This window comes from Drosophila innubila (assembly GCF_004354385.1).
Source record: "Drosophila innubila isolate TH190305 chromosome 3R unlocalized genomic scaffold, UK_Dinn_1.0 2_E_3R, whole genome shotgun sequence".
Classification (NCBI taxonomy): domain Eukaryota; kingdom Metazoa; phylum Arthropoda; class Insecta; order Diptera; family Drosophilidae; genus Drosophila; species Drosophila innubila.
The window spans coordinates 7095488-7119634 of record NW_022995380.1 but is presented as its reverse complement, the minus strand read 5'-3'; the positions used below and the strand labels follow the sequence as shown (position 1 = coordinate 7119634).

General features: G+C 37.4%; 1 protein-coding gene across 1 annotated transcript in view; it reads right to left on the bottom strand.

The window, feature by feature from the left end:
* The window catches only part of LOC117791115 (circadian locomoter output cycles protein kaput), a 35066-nt gene that overhangs the window by 5824 nt on the left and 5095 nt on the right, over nt 1-24147 (bottom strand). The window contains exons 2-3 of the mRNA XM_034630777.1: nt 14637-14827; nt 4923-5047 (exon numbers count right to left, since the gene is read on the bottom strand). Coding sequence (XP_034486668.1) covers nt 4923-5047; nt 14637-14827 — 316 coding nt within the window. The remainder of the gene's footprint in view (nt 1-4922; nt 5048-14636; nt 14828-24147) is intronic.

The following is a 24147-nucleotide window of genomic DNA, read 5'->3' as shown; positions in this document are numbered from 1 at the left end:
AAATAGGAACAGAGACAGACAGAGACCCAGAGAAAGAGACTGGGGCTAAGACAGAGACTTTGAAGTTCCACATCAAAACACAACCAGGAAATGATGCGCAATTATATCAATGGGTTTCAACTAAATTCAGACGATGATACCTCTCCGAGTCCCATTCCCGTACAATCCCTTCCTTCCCAGCATATGCTTTATCTTATAAAAATATTTAAGTATCTTCCATTCTTCTCAACTCACTGAGATTTCAGTTATTGGTTGTATCTCGCGTAATTGCAGGTTTCATTTCGAGCAATGATGCATTGTAATTATCTATAGATTTGTTTGTTAATCTACAGAAAGTATAACCAAACTTTTGGCAGTTGTGAAATCTAACCTTAGTCTAATCAATAGCATATAGCTTCTAATATTAATACTTATTGATCTAATTAGATTACGCTGCAATCTTTGAAACAATTTTTGGAACAACTAAAAGTTTATGAAAATTTGTTTAACAATTTTAACACTACTTTCTGTTTTCAATTTAAAGTTTTATATAATTTTATATGTAAGATCATATTTTATAATTTTATTATAAATTGAAAATAATTAGTAAACTGTTAGACTAAGTTTTAATAGGAAACAAATATATATACAACTAAAGTAAACTTTAAATTGTTAACTTAACCTTACTTTGTCAAATTTGATACGTAACCTCAAATAATATGAATTTTTGAGCTTTGCTTTGTACTATTTGTTGAACTTGTTTTATTATTGTTTTATATAGGATTTAAATTGTTTTTTTTTTCTTATATAAGCTGTTAATGGGCGTTACCCATGCAATTTCATAGCGTTACGTTACGCTAAAACAAAATGGCGATACGAAGTGAGGCGACGTGTGAACGGTAAAAACAAGAAGACAAATTTACTGAGCCTCTCATTAGGTGCTCAGTTAATTAATAAAGAGAGAACAAGAGAGAGAGAGATAGAGAACTGGGGAGAGAAACTGCAACTGTAATTTATATGCGCGTATTTAAATATCAATTTGCCACAGCTGAAGATGAGAAGGACGAGCTGACAGAGGAGGAGGAGGAGGAGAAGGCGGAGATGCCACAAGGAGACAGAAGACCGGCTGTTCCTTGTGCTTTTTCCAGTTGGAAGTTGAGACAAATGCGCGCGATTGCTGCTAATTACAGAGAACAGGAAAAAAACCAGAGCTCGGCTCAGAAGCAGAGAGATGAGAGAAGAAGAGAGTCTTCACAGAGTTGGTATTAACCGACATAAACGCTAAGTGGCGTCATCATTTAAAACGCATCAACACAGCCCGCCAAAGGATATGAATATGGATATGAATCTGAGTTGTGAATTGTTGGGATCTGGTGTGGTGTGTTGGCTCAGTGGTTGTGTGGATGTGGTGGTTGTGTGGATTGTCATCAAGCCGGCGGCAACTGGGCATCAATAATCTTCATAAAGATTGCCAACGGTAGCCACAGTTAGCCAGACAGAGATAAAGAGATAGTGAAAGAGAGAGAGAAAGAATGAGAGAGAGGGAGAGAGTGACGATGCAAAAGGATGCTTTTGATTTGCTTCTGACGGCTTTTCGGTTGGAGTCTGACGGCATTTCATAATACCCTGTAGCCAACAAATTGTGTGATAGTGTTGTATAGTTGAAAGTTTAAGGTAAACTACTTTTATGTGCTAATAAACTATTATAATTAATAAATTTAACAACAACAAAGGATTTACGCAAACTTTGTAGAAAGAAATTGAATCTAATTATATTAGTAGTAATATACTTATTACGACTTGTAACTTGTGTTATTTTATTTGTTTATTAATTTAGTTTATTTCCTTATCAAAGGATTTACTCAAACTTTATAGAAAGAAATGGAATCTTATTATATAAGTAGTAATATACTTATTACGACTAGTAATTTGTATTATATTATTTATTAATTAACAAAGTTTATTTAATTAAATGAAAAGTAGCTTCTTAAAATTCATGACTGAGTGTATAAAAAGGTTTTAATAGATTTACGACACGTCACAGCTTAGCATAGGATATTGCTTAGTCGAGCAAGCTCGCTCACTTTTATATTCTTTATAAAAAAATTTTACAATCAAAAAAGATTTATTTTTGCAGCTTAATTGTTTTATTTATCTCTCGCTCTCCCTATCTCTCTACGTCTGTCCTCTTTGCTGTCTCTGTTCATCGCTGTCTCTGCATCAGTTTATACGAGACAACTTGGCCAACTGTCCATGTTGATGTGGTTTGTGGCAGCGGCGTCTTCTAATGCGTTTTTAATAATACACGCCCGTCTTGTGCGGCAACTGGCAACTTGAATAGCTACAAGGTAAAAGATATATGCTATATACTAATATGTATACAGATGTATGTTACATACACATGCTGTATACATTTCTGTATCATATCTATTCCTTCATTTGGTTGTTGACTTGCATTACAGTTTTGTGTTTTGATAAGTTGGCGGCGATTATTTAACCATTTCCTTGGTCAAGATGGCCAAGACGAGGCCAGACCAGGCCAGATTAGACCAGACCACAACTGACCCGTTGGCCAACTAATTTTGTGCTTGACTAGCGCCGAGTTTGGGCCAATTTGCGTTTTGTTAGCTGGTTCCATAATTGCTTAATAAAGCTGCGGGATGGTACGAGTAGATGATGCTGTCGGCAATTGATGCAAATCACCGTCAAGTTTAATGTTGCCTACGAATATCGCGTATACGCCGTGTGAGCTCTCACTCTATCTTTCTGTCTTTATTTAAATTTATATTTTTATCATTATCATTATATTTTATTTAATGAGTAAATATTAATTTGCAATTAATATTTAATTTATTTTAATTAAGCATTGTAAGTAAAAAAAAAACAACAAGTGCTAAAAGTTAAAAAAATCATAGATTTATATCTATATCGCCTTCTCTTTGATATTTTTATATTTAATTAAGCAATTTTTTGGGCCGCTTGCTAAATGTGTGACACAGTGACTCTTAAACTGTTTGCAAAACTGGAGCAACAACAACATTTGGTTCAATCAGTCTCTGTGTGTGTGTGTGCGAGCGAGATGGCAGCATGTGCATGAGCTGCGCTGCGTGACAAAACGCCATTTTCTAATGATAATATGTGACCCATAATAAACAACATCGACAACAACAAGAGCACAACAAAAGTAAAACTTCATGAGCAATTGAAACGGGCAACAGGTAACAAATACCTGAGCTATTAAAACTAAATATGCAGCCCCAAAACACCCAAAACGCCCCCTTCCCCACCCTGCCCTTGTGTGGCTCAAAAATATGCACGGAAATGCACAATTGTGCAGCTCGGCAATTAGCTGCAGGTCGCCCATTTACCGGAAGGTGATAGAAAAACTAAACGAACAGAACACAGAAGTTTTTGGCTTGCATTCAAATTGGCAAGTTGTGAAAGGAGACACATGTTGTAGTCCTTGTTCACCCTGCGTATACGTAATGCAGTTGCATTGTGTGCAATGTGTGGCAAAATGCAGTTTTGCATACGCCTTAGGTGTGTTCCCAACTGTAAATGCAAATAACACTCAACTGGCGCCATCTATTGTTGAGAGGCATTAGCTTGGAGGAAGTTTAATAGATGATGTTAAGTAATTAAAGTTGAGATTAATAGCTAGTCTGATGACAAACAATTGGAAATACATCTTGTTTTTGTGAATGAAAGTAATGATTATTAAAATTTTTGAATTATTATTAATAACATTCTTTTGTTTTTATTTCAAAAATATAGTTTCAACTATGGTTACTTCACAAAATAAGTTGGAATGATATAGATGTTTACTTATAAATAAATAGTTTTTATCAAACTCTAGTTGTTTCAATTATAAATTGCATTTTTACTGTGACACACACCTTGGTGTATGTGTATTGCATTGTGGAACCATGTTACGGTTGCCAGTTTTAGACTTTGACATTGAATTGTTGAGTACCGACCGAAAAAAAGAGGTGCATAAAGCGCATGTTGCACAATTGCGTGCCTCTGTCTCTGTCTTACTCTAACTCTCTCTCTCTCGCTCTCCCTGAGCTGTTCTCTCTTGTTATGTGCGAGTACCCCCTTTCTTTGTCTTTGTCTTTGTCTCTGTCTAGGTCTGGTAGGTGAGCTATGTGTGCATTAAATTAAACTGTCATGACTGTGACAAGTGCATATGTTCGCGCCTGGCCACATGCAGCAACATGCAGTTTGGCTTGGGCTTTAATTCAGCAAAAACATGCAACTTGCCACACACACACATGCGCATACAATCATATGTGTGTGTGTGTGTGTGTGAGACACTTTAATTGAAGTTTGACCAAACTGAGCGCGTGGCATATAAACTTGAAAATGCATAATTTCAAGTTACTGTTTGGGGAGTTACAAAGTGGCAAAGTAGCAAGGTGGCAAGTTGGCAAGTTGGGTAAATTGTGAATTGCAAGTTGGCTCGATATTAATTACAAATATTATGGTAACACATGTCCAAGCGCCAATTACACACAATTAATCAATTTGAAAAGCGGTCACAACTCGACGTTAACTAATTGCCATTCAATTGTTTAACAATTTTCCACAATTTTACTCAAATCACACGAATTTCACAATCAAATCCAATCGAAGCGAGCTTCTAAACTTTGCGTGTTTCGATAAAGAACAAAGAGAAAAAAACAGAAAAAAAAAAGACATTTATCAATTGGTATAGCACCACCTGCCTTTGTCTAACCTCCCCTCGCCTATCCATCTCAATTCTGCGGAACAAGCGCTGATTGATTATGCGGCATATCCTGACGATGAAGCCATCAAATGGCCAAACAAAATTGATGAAGACAAATTAAGCGCAGTATTTCATATGTATTTCATATGTAGGGGATGGCAGGGTAGTAGTCAATAGGTGGGTAGGTAGGTAGAACATAGAACATAGAACTCACCTGCAGGAACATATCACCATCCAGCAGACCATGTTCAAAGGCGCCCAGCTCACGGGTTCTGTAGCCATCGTGAGCGTGTATGTGCGGCAGGACACCATTCTCCTCCTTATCCTTATGCATAACAACTGCAAACAGACAACAACAAAAGCAACAACAGCATTAATCACATAGCTTAAATATTTATGAGAAATATTTTATATTTCATTAGCCATTAATATTTTATTTACTTCTATACAAGTTAAAGAACTTACACTGATAAAAAAGTAAATAAAAATTAACATGAACATAAACAAAACATTTTCATATTCAATTTAAATGAGAATCAATATTATTTACAACTATTAAAATAGTAAATTTCGTATATATGATAAAAATTTATTCAATATTAATCACATTAAGGCCCCAGTTAATTAGAAAATATTTTGACGTAAAAGTGTTTGGAAAAAATTGCAATATTCAAAAATGGAAATATGGAAAACAGTCCTTGGTTTTGTAACTTTAAATAGATTCCTTAAACTAAATACTTGTTTGTTCGATTATGAGAAAGATATAAATGTTAAGATTAGTTTCTTGATTTTAAATTTACACAATTTAAATATTAATATGTACGCCAGAAAATGTGAATATTACGTATATAAAAAAATAGCATATTTACACCGAATATTTGCCCTGTTCTAATATTTAAATACACAAACTAATTTGGTTTAAATTTTAATTTCATTTATTTAAATCGAAGTGAATATATATTATTTATGAAGTGTCATGATTATTTTTTCAGTGTATGAGTAATAGCGCTGGCAATAGCGACCGAAAATTGCGATCCATAAATAACTCGCTCTACAAAGCGTTTTACAGAGCAACTGGCTGCCCCTCCCACTGCGCCCCCCGTTTAACCCAGTCAGTACAATTGGAAACCATAGTTACACCATAAAAATCCAATATACATAGCTATGTGGCAGTCGTATATATACCATATATATCAGGGATATACAATAAATATTTACAGCTGGCATGGAAAAGTACTAAAAATTGTTTATGGTGTCATTGTAATATTTTATGAGGCTCCACCTTTCCCAGACTGCTGAGATGCCTTTGCCAGCGCCTGGCACTGGCTTCACAGTCGCTTAAAGCATTATGTATACACCCCCCACAACCTTTCCCTTCCAACGCACAACACCCTTAAAGCAGGCAGCCGCCATTTTAGAAACAATATTTTTGGGTTTTCCTGTTTTTTTTTTTTTTTTGTAGCATTGTGGGGTAGCGAGGGGAGAAGAAGGCTTTTCCTCTCAGCCTGCGCCTCAAGTTTTATAATAAATTTGTCACAAAAATTGATTTATGTGCGATAAACGATAAAAACGAAAAGAAAATAAAATGAAACTAGAGCTAATATATTTTAGCTTAGTTTGTGTCTAGCTTACACTGGGATGAATATGTTTGTGCCATAGGCAAATTTATACACGGCCTGAAATAAAATATTTGCCCCGGCAGCTGGTGTCATAAATTATGATTTTTATCAGCGCAAATGGAAATAATAAAAATGAGAGTGAAAATAATAAAAAAAATATATAAAATGAAAAAAACTAAAACCTAATTTACGCATGGCAAAGTCCACGACTAACTGCAAGCTCAGCAAGTCGACTAACCAAGCAACCCCTGAGGCAACAACAACAACAACTACAGGAACCACAGCCCAAGTTACAGGGTCTCTCATTTCAATTAGCAGCTCCAAAAATGCTCCCTACCCCTGGCACTAGAGACTTACTACACTTGGAAAAATTAAAGATTGTTTTAAATGATTTTAGAAGAGTTTACTCATGAAGGATTTAGAAATAGTTAAATGTTTGCCAGAGATTAGTGTTCGCGGCAGCTTTAAACAAATTTTGTCGAGCTGTCAGCTTAAGTTTTTTTGTGTTAGGTAATTCTAATAGTTAATAATTTTTTGAAGTGTACTGAGGTTTGTCCTGCCCTCACTTGGTCTTTGGGCCTTTTGGCTAATCTGTGCGCTGCTTTGGCTTTTTATCAAATTAACAAAAGTGCCGCTGTCGTATGTGTGTGTGTGTGTGTGTGCGGTGTGTGTGCGGTGTGTGTTGTTGGTGTGCCAAGTGGTGTGTTAGTGTGTTCATTTTAGCGAAAGTGCGATAAAAACAAATAGTTGACCCTCTTAGCGATACACACACAACACACACAGCACACACCCGCAGTCTATCGTTTTGGCCAAGGTAATGTGGCTTAAACAAATTGCATCATGTGCGTGTGATTCTAGTCAAAAGGCTTTTAGAGCAGCATTTTTTTGCTTTTGGTCGTAATTATTCATAATTTAATTAGGCTCAGTTTACATTGTGACTTCTAGTTGTAGTTATTATTATTATTACAATTTTTTATTGTTACGCTTAAAATATTCACGTGCATAAACACATTTAATTAGCTCGACTCGTGGTTTACAGTTAGAGTGATGGAGGGGGTTGGTTCAGGAGGTTTAACAAATCTGCCACATTTTCTGGGCATGGCTGACATTTTATTGCAATTATGCGTATACTTAATTAACATAAGCTAAATTTATGTTATGATATTTGGCGAATGAGAAATTTCCCTCAAATGTGCTAAGATTGCAAATGGACTAACTGCTTAAGCAACTCTCGCTACGCTAATGGATTAAATACAGATACATTGCTTAATTGATGAACTGCTTGAACAGCCCTCGCACTGCCACATAAAGCAAAATCCACCACCGAAGAGAAAATCGCGTCGTCGCGTCGTTTGGTGGATGAACGTAAATCTTCTCCAAAGGCGGAAAAGCGCAAAATCTCAGCTAGCTGCATGCAGGAAGGGGAAGGGGACGTAGTGTGGTATGTACAAGACATAATAAAAATGGCGACTGGGCGAAGGTAGAGCCAAACCCCACCCACAAAGCGAACAAACTAACGATACGCGAGCAGCGACGCAAACAGCGACGCAAACAGCGACGCAAACAGCGACGCTTTGTCTGATGCGCCCTGTGAAAATGGCGTCAATTATGCGCTGGGCGTTTGGGCTGTTGTTGTTGTTGTTGCCGCTGCCGCTTTGGGGCGTGCCCCTTGGCACGGCATGGCGCAAAGAATAAAGTTTAAATTCTGACATTTTGGCAAATATTTTTCGTGCATCATAAACAAATATGTCATGGAAATGTCAAACTCATCAGCGCAATTGATTGAAAAACTGACAGCTGTCTCGATTGAAAGGGGAAGAGAATGAAAATTAAGTGGGGATAAAGTTAATATACTATGATATGCAGCTAATATTACGATAGTGCATGCATTTAAAGTCAATTGTTATTCGAACTTTTTGTAATATTATTTTAAAGTGAAAATTTTACAGATATCTCCAATATAAAGAGCTTAATCAAGAAAATCAACAAAACAGCTAATTCAGCTTCGATTATGTAATTTTGTTTCCGTAACTTAAACGAAAAACTAACCACTTTGACCATTTTTGCTTCTTACTATCGGAACCTCTTTAAGCCCAAGGATCTCTAAGACCTTAAGAGCTGATGTCATGAAATTTGGTAGGTGCACTCCCATAAATGAGTTCTTATGAACTGCCAGCACGAGTATTTTAAATTCTGAATATTTCTCTGAAAATTAGTATCCTAACCTAATATTAGTTAGGTTACAAAACTTGCTTATGCTCAATTTAACTTTATTGATTTAAATACAAATTTGTGGGTCTTTAAAGGTTTTGCCAAGCGCTTTAAATTGAACTAGGCCTTTGGATATGAGTATTTATACCTGTTGTTGTATGTGGATAGCGAGAGGGTGGGTAGTGGGGTGGGTGGCGGGGCGGGTGGCCGACCTACGTAAGTCACGCAATGTTGTCTGGCTGCGCTCTCTCCGGGTCCAAGTCTACGTTTTGGTCGGCGTGACAATACGACGCCTCTCGCCAGCAACAACAACAGCAACAAGCACAACAATGAGAAGAATGGGGAAACAAACTTCCACCTGAGACAGGTGTATTAAAGTGCATCGCCTGACTGATTGCATGTCCGCCTCTGCACCACGGCGATTTCGAGCCATTGTCTGGCTATGGATTCTATAGTCTCCTGTCTCCTGGCCCCCAAAGTCTCTCGTCTCCTCTTTCCGTCAATCTCCTTTCTTCTACCGACCTCGTCTGCTGTCCGTGCTAATGGGCCTAAACTGGAGCAACGCACGAAAGTCATGTATATGCACAAAAAATTGGCCACAGTTATAGACAGAGACAGAGAGAGAGAGAGAGAGAGACAGAGACAGAGAGAAAGGCAGAGTGAGAGGGATGGAGGGTGTCGGGGCCTTTGTATGTTTATAGGTTAAGAGCTAAGCCTTGGCCCCATGGGTTTGCAGTTCGCAGGGAGCACATGATGGCCATGGGCTCCATTAACAAACGCTTAACGGCAATTTTGATAATAGCATAAATAGCCGACGTTTTTCAGCTCCCCCACAAAGTCAGTAGCTTGCCCTCTCATATATCATAGCTATTTCCTTATGAATTGCTGACCAAGTGACCTTGTTAACATACGCTAATACCACAACAGGCTGCAAAGTAAATTTGTATCTTGAGTTGCTTGTGTCGCATGTGCAACTCGTAATATGCTTAGAGTTGCCACATTGCATTCGCTTCCCACGAGACACCAGAGCAGCGATTCCAAAAGAGAACAAGATCTCAAACCAGTCGGTCGGTCGGTCGGTCGGTCGGTCGGACGATCTGGCTAGCTACTTATTCAAGTAATTCCAGCATGATTTAACTGTCTGACTGAATGGGCTGGCAAAATCATATTTTAATCATGTGTGGGAACTCTGGTTGGCAACCAAACTGTTCCCACTCTCAGACTCAGACTCAGATTCAGTCTCAGTCTCAGCCTCGCCCCAGCTCGAATTACCAAAAAGGCGGCGAATCAAATGCGAGTCATTCCCATTACTCTTTCAAGTCTCTTTTCTAAGCTCTATTGTTTGAACTTAGCTCTAGCTATGTTCTATTTAAGTAAACTTTGATATGACACTGGAATAAATCAATAAATTAATAAATTTACTCGCAGATATATAATTCGTGTTTTGACTTGCAATTTTAAAACAATCAAATCTCGCCAAAAATCTCAGTGTGTTCTAGTTTTGCTTTTCATTAGCCTTCTTTTTCTTGTTCCCATTTCTAATTTTGGAAAGAATGCTCTAAATTAGTTATTAGGATTTATAAATTTGGTAAGAGTCTCAAATTAAATAAAAGAGTTTCCGGATTATACTATCTATAAACTATAAACAATTTATTTCTTCCTTTAAATGATCTTTAAAAGTCCTATATAAGAAAAATTTAATATTATACTGAAAAAATGAAAATGTAATAAATTTGGATTTGTTTCGTGACTTGTAATTTATAATTTAGTAATACAATTCTCCTAAAATCCCAATCTATTCCATTTATCTTTTTCAATTAGATTATTTTGTTTGCTTTATTCAATTTTTGCATGGGCTCTGAAATAGATGATAGATGAAATAGATTCGGGAATATTTAAAACATGTTCTGGTTATTTATTAATTCACATTGGAATGATAAAGAAAAGTTCTTAACTTTAAGTAATAGTTTTAGATAATGTGAGGCATGTTACAGTTTTCAAATTCATTCAAATATCAAGAAAATAATTTGTAGTCTTTCTGAAATGATGTTTTCATTGGAATAAGCTAATTCATTGGAATAAGTAAATAGTTTAATTACCTTTTCATTGGAGTCTGCTCAAATTGCTTATTGTCCAAGTTAATGGGTTAAGTTTTGTTTGGTTTAGGTAGGGGTAGGTGCTAGGGGGCTGTTCGATTGCGTGCAATCGCTCTGAAATGGTTAAACAAAACTATCAATGCAAGCATTTCAGCTCAGTTTTGCACTTAATTACGCAACTCATCAATTAAGCAGAAAGCGTAGTCGGGGGCAAGCAGTCCTTTGGCAGGAGACAGGCAGGAGGCATCATGAGGTAACCGAGTGTATTAAAAATGTACAAATTGCGCGTCTTAACAATTATTGCTGGCCATAAGGCGCCAACGCTTGGCCAGCAATTATGGCCCTTTTAGATACTGGCACGTCGTCACGTGGGTGGGGAATTGGTAAGAGGAAAGTGGCTTCTTCGAGTGAAAGAGGGAGAGAAACAGAGAGAGAAGGAGCAAAGACAATGGGCCATTAGTGGCGCGCTTTAATTATTTAGTTTTTGCAACAAAAACAACAACAAAAAAAAGTCGAAAAACCAAACCCAAAGTATGAGAGTGAATAAGAGAAATGCTAAAATATTCGAGTGGTTGGGTGGTTGGGTGGTGTATGTACACATAGAATCCACCTTTTTGGAAATACAGCAAGGCGAAAATGAAAACGAACTTTGCTTAGTTTTTTTTTTTTTTCTTATTTTATTCTTCTTCCTTTTTGGTATAGAGAACTTTTTCGCCTTTTCGTTTCGCTTTTGCGCAAGTCAGGGTCAACAACTGCCCCTATAGATGCACGAGGATAGCCTTTGTCCCTTACCGTTGTTGTTGTTGTTGTGGTTGTCTGTGAAGCAACCCCCTGTGGCCCATTCACTATGTATACATATATACATACATATAGATACTTGTACATAGCCAAAGAACAGAGAAGAACAAAGTCTATATACGAAATTTTCTATATAATTGGTTGTCTTTCCCTGTTATCTATTGCCTTCTTTTGGGGGGAACTTATTGGGATGTCTGTATCAGCAGCGCATCAATTAGTTTTCCGAACCCTGCTCTTAATGGTATCTTTAAATTATATAGTATTTTTTTTTTTTTTTTTAAAGTATTCTTAAGCAGAAAATTCGAGTTCAATATACTACAAGACTTCTGAGTTCCCTATATATCTATCTGAGTTCCCTATAATATCTACTGATATACGGGCCTGTTCCGGCTTTCACTTTCCGCAAGATTTATCGGAGGTAAAAACCTTCACCCTTTTCTAATTTCATGTTGGAAATATTTAGCTTACTACATTTCCCTTGAGTTGGGGATTTAAAGTTTGATAAGGGGAATAAAGATAATAATAAGTACGTATATATGCAACGTCAGAAAATACATTTTACGAAATCCTATAAAAGTGAAGGTGAAAACCGGAACAGGCCTGAATATTTCTGTTTAAATGGTCTTTTTTTAATGTTTTCCTTAAATAATGTTTTCTATTCCTTCTTTTCTTCCTGGTTACCAGGGTTTGTATTTGCTTGAAATATTTCTTATTTCCGAAGAGTAACTTTTGTTTCATTCGCAATGCCAGGAATCGCTTTTAAGTATCTCTTTCTTTATATCTAAGGTACTTTGATAGCTTCTGTTTAGATTGACTTTTTCATACATCCGCCTGTCAACTAATCGCATTGAGTGCTTAAGCTGAAAATCCCACATTTAGAGGGGAACAGGCAGCACACGTTCTATACCCATATATACCCTGAATACACACACTAATTGTAAATTAAATGATCCTGATAATATCCGAAAAACATCTAGACAAACAAATAAAGCCAAAATGTAAACAAACTTTGACCTGTGCCGCTGTCAAGAGAGAGGAGGGGGACGGCGTTTTGTCAACCCCCTTCAACAAAAACATTAGACGGGACTCGACTATGCTATAGTTGATAGACAGGACACTAGGACACTGGATAGTGGATAGTGGGCACTCACCGGGAGCATACGGCGCAACGGTTCTGGTCCATTAACCCGTCGTCGTTGTCGTTGTTGTTGTTGTTTTTGTTGTTGCTCCTTTGGGAAGGACAAACAAACGCAGTGAAATGCGCAAAGGAAACGCAGCGCGTGGCGGCTTCGTTACTGGATTTGCGGCAAGGGAAACCTTCGGATTTCAGTATTGACTTTATCACAATGCAACGTGGCACGTGTCGCCCACAAACAAAAACTTTGGAACTGGTCAACAGTTTGCCATTGCAATTAACGCCCAACTTTGCCATTGACCGCTAATTGTCAAAATATTTACTCAAGTCTTTTTTTGTACTTTTGCCCAGGATGATGAGTTCAACTCAATCCCGTTCATGTTTCTGCCCCACTTTCAGTCCCAATCCCTTGCACGTGTGGGAGTCAGTGGCAGGAACAAAAGGACGTTCATAGTTGTTGCCATTTTTCAGTCGTTTAATTTCTCTTTCACTTTTTCCCGTTACTGCTTCAATTTTTGCACTTAAACTTAATTAACGTTGTGAGTTTCCCTCTGCTCCTCCTCCATCTGCTCCTCCACAGCCACACTTTAAGTCTGAAGCAATTAAACTTATGTCGTTAAACAAAGCGAAATGCCAATGAACCAAATACCAAATGACGCTCTGGACGCTCTTTGATAATAAAGTCATCAAATGTTGAGTTCGTTCTCCTTTTATTGCATTTTGTTTTTTTCTCTGTTTTAATTAATTTAAATTATACCAAAAAAAAATATATTTATGCTTAAAAAGCCGAAAGCCAAGTAAACATTACAAAAACAATAAACATCCCTAAACGTATAGAGAAAAATAATGTTTTTGAGGTTTTCCTCACTAGCCTGATTCAATTTAACTGCACCCCAAAAATGTTCTACTAACGTATTTCCCCATTTCTTATGCGCGACTCACGACTCACCTTTTATTCATTTGCCAGGTGAGCAGGCAACAGAAACCAATAATAAAAGTCAGTGAAAGAAATTATAAACAAGAAGAAAAACATGAAATTACTATGAAGTTGATGCTCTTACTATTATAACCAGATAGAAAGATGATTGAACTATTTAAAGGAGGAATTTGTGATTTAAGTCTATACAAAAATATTAAAAGTCCGCATAATATAAAAATTACATGAATTTGAAATAGATACTATTTTCTACACACACCATGTCTCAATATCATTTATTCAATGAACTAAGATCTTAACTAAATATACAAAAGGTGGCCTATCGCTTTAATTAATTTAAAAGAGTTTTTAGTGGGACCTTTGAATATACACATTTTATCAGAGTAGTTTTTTTTATGCAAGTCAAAACTATATATTATATATTTATTCTTGTTTTGGGAGTCTACTTTGTCTTTATTCTAAACGGTACCAATCATCAATAAAATTAATATACCCCATTAAGAAGTATACTCTAATCAAATTGAGAAGAGAAATTCTTCCTTTTGTTTTTCTATTCCGACTTTAATCCGTCAACAGCACTAATTTCGCCACGTGCGTGTGTTTGTTGTGCGTATGGGTGTGTGTGTGTGAGAGTGTGTGTGTCTATATATGTAGATATGTATATCCCCTGAACTGGGACTAAGACTAGAGACTAAAGACACGGAGGCTCAGGACTCCCCGTTGCGGCGTTGAAATTAGTTTTGAATCATTTATGAGTCATGTTTAGGGTCTGCCACCATTCAGTGGCAGTTACCTGTGTGGCAGCCACACTCTCTCTGGCAATGGCAGCATAATCGATTTAATAGGCCCGGAATGTAACGCGCCGTATGGCAAATGTGCGAAGGCAAAACTGTTCCTGAGAGGCAAACCATATGGGATGGCAATGGGAATGATATAGGTAAGAAAAAAAGGAAAGGTAGAGGAGTGGGAATGTGGTGTGGGTGTGGGTGTGGAAGATGGGAGTGGGGGTGGGGGTGGCTTTCACCTTCGCACAGCGTTTACACTTTAAGTTTTTCCAGTTTTCCAACCACCCAGAGAATTTCGGGGTTGGCGACTGGGATATAAACCATTCATAATTCGGCATAGAACTTACCTTGAAAATAACTTTTGGTTCTTAAATAACTAACGGACAGCCTTAGTATGCTCAGTCGATCCAGTTTGCTTAGTATATTCTGCTCGAAGGGCAGCAGCGAGGCAAGTAGATCCAGTTCGGCATTCAACCGCTCCCGATGCCGTTTTGATGGATTGCTCTTAGTGACGCCATCCTTGGGCGGCGGCTTCAGGCTGCAAAATAAATAACCAAAACAAAATTACAACAATTTTCATACATTAAATGAAAAGTCAGAGTTGAAACAACAGCAGCTGACGCTACACGATTTGATGCACAACAGAAAAAAAGGTCAAAATTATTAATTGCACTTATCAGTTACCCTCATAAACCCTCCCTCGCAGCGACTATAACAGTACAAGGGTTTCTCCTTACCGATGGTGGTCGATTAACCATGGCCACTTGATCTGTTAATTACAACATCAGTCCAAATTAGCCTCGATCATAATACTGCACAGGAAATCGGAATGGGATTTGAGTATATATTTCTCAATTTCCGCGAATCAAATCATATAAATCGCCACAACACTAAGCTTAGCTACAAATTAGAACGGCAATCTGTATGTCCAATTAAATGTCATAAAAAAAAAGCAGCAGACAACAACTCAAAGGGTAAAAGCAGCAAAAACCCATTGTAAAATCTAAATGCGGTATGTGATACGAGGGACACGTTGACCAAGTTTCTGCTGATATTCCTGAAGTCGCCAATAAAACTCATAAATGCAAAAAGTGGTCAAGTTGTGTTTATGATACCGACTTCTTCTTCTTCCTTCCCTCTCTCACTCTTGACTCTCTGCTGTGGATGATTCCGGAATTATCTTTGCCGTAAGCGTCTAAAGTCGAGCAGATTGCCAGTTTTGCTGAGGATTTACATAGCTTGATATCATTCTGTCTGTCTGTTTCCCTTGTTGTCTCTGTCTCTGTTTCTGTTTCTGTTGTTGTTTCTCTTTCAGCTTTGTGTTTTGTGTTTTGTTTTTAATCATATTTTGTCTCATCATTTTCATTGACATTATTACAAAGTTAATTAGCGTTATTAAATATAATTACTCATGTAATTTATGAGCGACCCCTTTCAGGGCCAACGTCAGTCCATCCTCCACCCCCTCTGGTCATCCCCCACTCCTTTCCTCATTCAAAATATTTGTCGTTTTTTTAGTTTTTGTGTGTTTTTTTTTTTATATCGTAAGTACATTGAACATTTTCATTGTTTTTCGCTGTTGTTTGAGTTCTTTTTTTACAATACTTTTTGCTTGGTTGCACACACAAAAAGAGACTTGCGGCACACACACATACATCTACAATTTACACACACATTCAAACAAAGTACGCTGTGAAGTGTCGCAGGACCAAACACAGGACATTGTCGCGGTTGCACGGTAAAAAAGTTGAAACGTATTTAAGTTAATTGCCCGACATTTTTTTGCTGCTGCCACAGTTTGGCACTTTTTTTGAGCTGCTTTCCTCGTAATTGTCAGTGGCATGTCCGTTCGATGTCAGGACGTTGGAAGGACATGTTCCTCCACATTGTTAACGGACTCAGCTAATCCCAGTTGCAAGTCCCTGCTCGGACGCCAACGAGGTGTGTGCTCCAAGTGTACAGGAATGCAAAGATAAGTTCTAAGCTGAAGGGATTGAGTGGAAGTCTATGATGTTTATTAAAATTATCTAGCACTGTCTAGCTATCTATCTAACTACTATCTATCTGAATCTTAGCCGCAAACGCTTCCTTAAATATATATTCAACTCGGAATAAATGGTTTGGATACATACTTTATATATATTTTTATATCCTGAGCCCATTGAAAATGTGCATAAAAGGGTATAATGTTTTTGGCAGAATGTTTGTAATGTATATATATTCTTGCTCAGGATCAACAGCCGAGACGGTTGAGCCATGTCCGTCTGTCTGTCCGTCTTTCTGTCCGTCTGTCTGTCCGTCTACCCTTCTGTCCGTCTGTCCGTCTGTTTGATTTCAGAGACCATAAGTGCTAAGGACTTCAAACTTGGTAGGTAGGCTGCTGTATACCGTACGCAGATCAAGTTTGTTTTTATTTTTGAATCGGACCACTATATCATATAGCTGCCATAGGAACGATACTTCAAAAATGAAGTTTTAGTATGAAACAGTTTTTTGTTTGTTGAGATATCAGAATCTAAACTAAATACAAAAATTACTCAAGAAATAAAAAATATATAGCTTCTTTGATGACAAGAATAATGAATCATTCATAGCTACCAGCTTGGTGGAATGCAAAATTCTCGACAAATACATTTGCAAAATGCCACATAGCAAATAAACGTTAATTTATTTAATTAAATGCGAAAAGTCTCTCGGCTCTCAGTCCAAACTTTAAGCCAATTACGGTGTAGGCAGTCGCAATTCAAAAACAACAAAAAAAAAAAAGAAGAGCAGAATTTTAGAAAATTATTAGTGTCTGGCAAAGGATGAAAGAAAGACGAAATGGAGGATAAACGACAATTGGCAAAGGAGTGGGTGATTATAGAGCGATAGTTAAAGTATGATCAAAATATGATGATGATGATGATGATAAAACCGTTAGACGCATTGGAATGCAATTTGAATGAAGTCGAGTCAATTTGAAGTCAAGGCTGCAAATTAGGCACAAGCAAAAAGAGAAAATACTCGTATACTAAATAACTTAACAGCAAATTAAGGACCCCCTTAAATTGAGGGCATTGCGGTGTTTGCGATGTTTGCCTGCAACGTTGCCGTTGAATAAAATGTATAATTTTCTTATTATCTATATAGAAGAAGGCAACGGGACTGCAAAAGCTGAAACAACTCTGGGCACTAAAAATAACCAGCAGACAAACGAAGGAGCGAGGAAGGGGATAAAGGGAATGTAATAAAATGAATTCCATAAACAACTTTCCCAAAAAAATAAAAGAAGAAATGAAATGAAATGAAAAGAAAAGAAAAGAAGCGAATAGAAGTAGAAACAGAAGAAGAAAAAGTCGAAAACAAAGCTTTTGTTTGGGTTAAACTTATTTGGGGGTAGACCATAAAAAAGTCTTGGCTAAAAATGGCGTAGAATCCTTGCGAACAAAGGATAACTGCATAGCTGAGTGTATGTGTATGTGTTGGCCACATTTCTTGCAAAAGTTTCAGACACACAACCTTTCACCCCTTCCCCTCGTCAGACTTCGTTCTTTTTTCCTATCTCTCGCCAAGGCGCAGCCCATTTTTATTTAGCTTTGCCTCATTTCATTCCATTTTCTCATTTCGCTTGCATTATTTTTGCCATTTTCGTTTGGCTGCTATTCTTTTCGCTTGCTTCTCCTCATTTTCTTTCTCTACATTTCCTCTTTTTTCCTTCCATTATTTTTTCCTTCTTCTGTTTCCCAGGGACCATTATGAAATGAATTGCTTTTAAAGAAATTACAATGCGGCAATGACGCTTTGCCTCATGAAATTGCCCCAACGGGTTGCCATTTGGACTTCGATTTCGTAAATGTTGCAACGCCCACGCGGCATGCCTCGTGCCCCTTTCCCGATATTTTTTGCTCAACTTAAAAATTAACAGCTATTCTAAAATTATGAACAATGTCTAGTTAGGATGCACCTGCATTTGAAGCTGATGCATTTCATCAGCTGTTGCTGCATGTTGCATGTGGCAAGTGGCATTTGGCATGTTGCATGGGTGTCAAGGGTCGACAGCACTGGGGCTTTGGGTTAGCCGGCAGTTCCTCTTCAATTGTTTATAAACAAATGACACGCAATCCTTTAGGGGCAATATACAGGTAGAGAGAGGGAGAGATATGGTCAGGGGCAGGGGGAGTGAGTGTGTGTGGCACGTGAGCTCAACTCGTTTCGCTTATAGCTGCATGCCACACATTACGCATACGCAACGTTGCGCTCTGCTTGTGCCTTGTCCCGTTGTTGATCTTTGTTTTGCATGCTCAATTTGGCGCCAAAAATCTCAGCACATACAACGCAAACAAACACACAAGCTCACACACACTCACAACCACAACTTGCTAATTCATTCATACATCGACATATTACGCTCTCTTTTCTATTCAAGCTATCTGTCTCTATTGCTCTGCCAGCCGCTTGTGTTGTTGCGTATGCGTGCCCCGTTAAGCTGCGTGCCACAAACTGCAGCAGGCATCAGCTATTGTCGCTTCTGCCAACGTCGCAGTCGACGTCACAGTCGGCGTCGCCGTCTGGCAGCTAAAAACGCAAAGTGGCGTGTCTCATGTCCGAAAACACAACAACAAAAACAACTATTGAGCAGCGTAGGCGGCAAACGCAACAATTACAACAACAAGTAGCAGCAACAGTAGCAACAGCAACATCATCATACAACAACAACAACAACAAAGCAAAGTCACTTTTACTGCATGGCACAATTTTTGCAAAACTAATTTAATTTTTGCATGTTGTTGTTGATGTTGTTGTTATTGTTTGTTATTTTCAAGTGCATGTTGCTTATTATAGCCTTGCAAAGGGCAAAGCAACTTTAAAGTGTGGATGCAACAATCAATTTGTATTTAGTTGCCTTTGTCTGTCTCTGAATCTATTCATCATTTATTTATCTATTCTAGTAGTTATGAAACTATAAATATATCATTAATATATATACTTAATTTTAGCTAGAAAATATACTACACATATTAGTTTGTTAGCTTTATTTGTAATATATAATTTATTATCCATAAATTTATAAAGTTGGTTATTGAAAAAAAAAAAATAATGTCTGAAATATCAAAGATTTATTTTAAATCTAATAAAATTAAAATTAATATATTAACGAAATTATTGGGCATTGGTAAATATCATAAAATAAATAAATTTATAACATAATAATCAGTTAAAAATGCAAAATATTAAATTCTATGTATGTACTTTCAAACTTTATCAAAATTGATTTGAATTGAGTTTTGTTAGAATTGTGAAACATGATGAGAAAATTTAATTTAAATATATAAGGATCTTCAGAACCATAGATAAATCAGGCAATATTAATTTGCTTAAATATTTTCTGATTTTACTGCAATAGCTTTCAGTTTATTATGTCCAGGAACAAATTATTGTATTGTAGCTGCCAAGATGACTCAATTAACAAATATTTCATGCATATTTTTGATCAAAATACCCTGAAATTCTTCAGTTTATCGTCTCCCTCTCTCTGCCTGTCTGCTGGTAATGCAGTTTGGTTGGTATTTAACTGAATGTCACAATTAATTGAATTTGCATGCACAACAAGACAATACATAAAACAAATAAAAATATATGCAGAAAAAAAGATGCGAGACCCTCTCCCAAAAAAAATGTCAACAGCGTCGAAATGTCAAAACAAAAGTTAAGCGCCATTTAAAGAAGCTGTCAGGAGAGGAGAAACATGAAAATGAAATTGCTACCGTTGCAACAGTTTTGTGCAGCACTTAAAAGGCCACAACGACAACAACAACAACAACAAGAAGAAGCTGGCTTTAATCTATGGACCACTTAATGGATCTGCGCCAAATTCACGCATAAATTTGCCGTTTGAGCCGGGTGAGAAAAGCTGAACGCTGAGCTGTTAAATTTAACGAGCTCCCGCTGCAACCTTTCCACCCGGTACAGACCCCGGTACTGCCCAGTGTTTGTCCAGCCTCTGACTCTGACTCTACAGAGCGCAGCTTCAACTCATTAATTTTGTCAACTCGAAAATAAAACCAGGGTATAAAAAAATAAAAAAAAAAACAAAAGAACTGAGAATCGTTTGTCGAATCGCAGTAGCCTAACCAGACGCAGGCGACTACAAAACGATCGTGAGGCTGAACCTAAAGATAACCAGAAGCTAAACGTAAGAGAGGCAGAGAGAGGGGAGAGGCAGAGAAAGGGGAGAGCAGAAACTGTGTGTGACACTTCAGTACAAAAGCCGACTGCATCCATTGAGACTCAGTTGGTAGCTGCCACAGTGGCAACTGGGGCAGGTTCAGGACCCGCGCTAATCGTCCAGCTAACCAAACCAGAGGATCCTCATTCCCATTGAAATCCACTTGGAGCCTACTCAATGGTATGGCGAGCGAATTAAGTTGTTAACGCATTATTTGCATATTTCGAATCGGTTCTTCTTGGATGCCACATTAAGATGCCTTCATTTGCATATTAATTGTGCAAAACAATTTAAAGAGAAAAAGTAACAAAAAAAAAAAAAAAAACAATTCAAGTGACACTCGAACATGGACCCAACTCTCCCTGTCCCTCTTTCTCTCTCTCTCTCTCTCTCTTGCTCCCTCCACAGTTGCCACTTAATGAAGTGATAAATGTTTTAGGAAACCGAGTGGCGGCTACTTTAAAGAGATAAGCTCAAAGATGAGCTATCTGCAGTTTAAACTATGCGAGAATTCCAATCAGACAATGACAACTGTCAAAATATGCTAAATAACTATATACTTTATTAGGGGAATTCCAGCAAAACACGCAAGAAATTAGCATTCTTTAAAGTTCACTAGTTTTCCATTTAATAAAATTTTATTGTGTAAATAAAAAATAAAATTACTAAATTAATCTACAGCTCATTTTATTGGGGGTAGATTACAGTATTCGCTTTTAGAGTTATAATTTCTGAACTTAGCAAGCTTTCTATTTATAATTTAATAACGAAAAAGATCTATCTAAAACATTAATATTTAAATTTAAAATCAAATACGGTTTGTTTTGATTAAAGTTTAAGTTATGGTTACCCATTATAATCCCTGCTTTTTGTAATATTTATTTTCTTATTTAGTTGTTTGTCTTTTTCTACTGTAATTTAGAGCAATTAAAAGTAAAATTTATTTTAGTTAAAAGCCAAAAAGATAAAACTATTTAAAGACCTGTAGACAGCACATTTACTGCCAGCTATTAAAGGAATCAGTCAAGAGATTGAAGACAGTTACTGAAGGGCATTGACATACGCAGCTTCTTCTATTGTCTAAAAATATTCCTAACTCACTTACAGATTATATCTTTTGCCATTCCGTTAAATTATACAAACAGGTATTTTCTCAACATTCTTCATACATATCCAGAATAAAGAGAATTGATCTATTTTGATGAAACTTAATGATACAAAAGGTTGAAGATTGTAACATATAGATATTAATATATTATTTAACAATATCTAGAATTACATATTCAAGAACATTTAAGATTGACAGAACTTGCGGGAATACCTCTATTTATTTGTGAGTGGTTTATGATCTCAGCAAAGGCATTTAAGAATTTGTATTTATTTGAAAGATATATGTATCTACACACACTTTGAGTCAATGTGGAGTACATAAATATACAGTTATGATAATTACTCTTGTGTGTATTCAGTGTTTGTGTGTGTGTGTGTGCGAGTGTGTCGATGTTGTGTGTAGTTTTATGATTGTTCCAAAGGCAGCGCCGACATCTGTGTGGCGGCATAAAGTTTTGCACAAGAATAACGTCAACTATGCCAGTAACAGTAACAACAACAACCACAACAACAGAGGCAGCAACTGTGACAACAACAACAGCAACAACAGCGCAAAAGGCAACTCATTTATTTTATCGATTAAACATTTTTGCGATTCGCGCAGCGGAATCTTTGAGCGAACCCAGCGAAATTTTTTTATATGTGAGCTTGGAAAAATGTATCTACTGACACACACACACACAACCACAAGCACACACAAACACACATTCACACACATACCAGAGAAACAGAGTAGGGACGACATCAAAGCGCTTGGCAAAGCAACTTTGAAAACCTTTTGACAGCTGTGAAGGAGCACAGTGCAGGGGCGGTGGTACAGAGGGGATAGTGGGATAGTGAGGAGAGAGGGGGCTAGAGAAGCTAGAGAGGAGCAGCTGGGCTGTAAGAGGTTGATGTGTGGCTGGGTTCCACCCTGCTTGAGCAAAGCGTGGGCGCGGCTTCTATTCCTTTTTCTCCTCCTCCTCCTCCTCCATCTCCGTCATTGCTTCTTTATTTTGGGGGGCGTCTACAGGAATGTGTGTATGTGTATTTGTGTATTTGTGTGTGTGTGCTGCTAATGATGAGCTATCTACCCAGTCAGCTACCGGGCATTCATCATTCACTTTTCTTGCATTTATCATTTATTCATGGCATAATTATAAAAATTATTTTTGATTTCGTCAAAAAAAAAAATATAATTATAATGAAATTTTCACTCTCAGCTGTGTTTTCTTTTGATACCCTATAAATGTGTTGGATGTAAAGTGTATCTAACTAACTGTGAGAATTCGCTGCAATCCCATAAAAATACAATATTTTATTAATTAACAACATCAACAGTCAAATTAGTTTACAATAGATATTATGTTTAAGTATATGTTCAATCGCTGGTATTATATGATTAAGAAATAGTAAATTTGCTTTACAGATTTATCTATGCCAGATGTAGTCTTTGAAATACACTTATAAAAATATTTAATAAATGCAATGAACAAATTTTACTGCGTTCAAAAAATAAATGCAGATGATATTTAAGTATGATTATATTTTTTACACTATACAACTGCATTATCTGGTACAGAGTATCTTCATGTCATGCAGTTTTAACTAAACAACTCTGACTTGCTTTAGTTTAGCGCAATTCTTTGGCCAAAGGGACCAAAAAAAAGGATAACGTATGGCTATGAAAAGTATCACCTGCCGGGCCTGAACTTTGAACAACACGCCCAGCTCCCTTCGCTCACCCCGCACACCCCGCTCTCTCTACTCGCCCTACCGTTCCCGCTGTCCCTCCTTTCATTAACAGGCGCGCTCCAGTTCAGCGCACACCGCAAAGAACAAAACGAGTTGAGTTGTATGTAATGCCAAGTCCTGATCCTGGGGTGGATTTTTATGGAAACGCTTTTGGTTAATTCAAAATTCTTTTGTTTTGCTTTTGGCCAAAAACAACAACAACAAAAACCTAAACTAGGCGCGTTCCAAGTCAAGAGGCAGGTGGTCAATTTTTAAAGTGGCTTATGGATTACGGATTAAGGATTGGCCTCAAAAGGTGGTTGTGTGTTTGTGTGTGTGTGTATGATATAAGAGTTCACTGACATCGAATTGCATAGGCCTCTAAGGTCAGATGGCCCGCCTGTCAGTCAGGCAGTCAGTCAATCAGCTGCACAGTTGACATTAAGAGCGTTTACTTAAAATGTAATACCAAAATCGTTTTAGCACCTTCCGACAAGGCCGAGACGGGACGAGACAAGACGAGGAGAAAGATGGAATGGGATGAAATGGGATAGACAGACAGCAGTAGCAACAAAGTTTCACAAATGGTTGAAAATGCATTCAATATAGATAAAATGAAGAAGATAGAGAGAGCGATTGAGACAGAGAGCAAAGGAGCGAGTGAAAGAGGTGACTGTGTCGATTGGCGCTTTTTAAATGGCTGCCAGGCCCCCCTTACGACCAAGCTGGGCATATGGAGCAGCACTATTTAGGCTTCGATACGCTGCATTACGCAATGGTGTTAATTACACACACACACAGATACAGATACATACAGTAAGAGATAC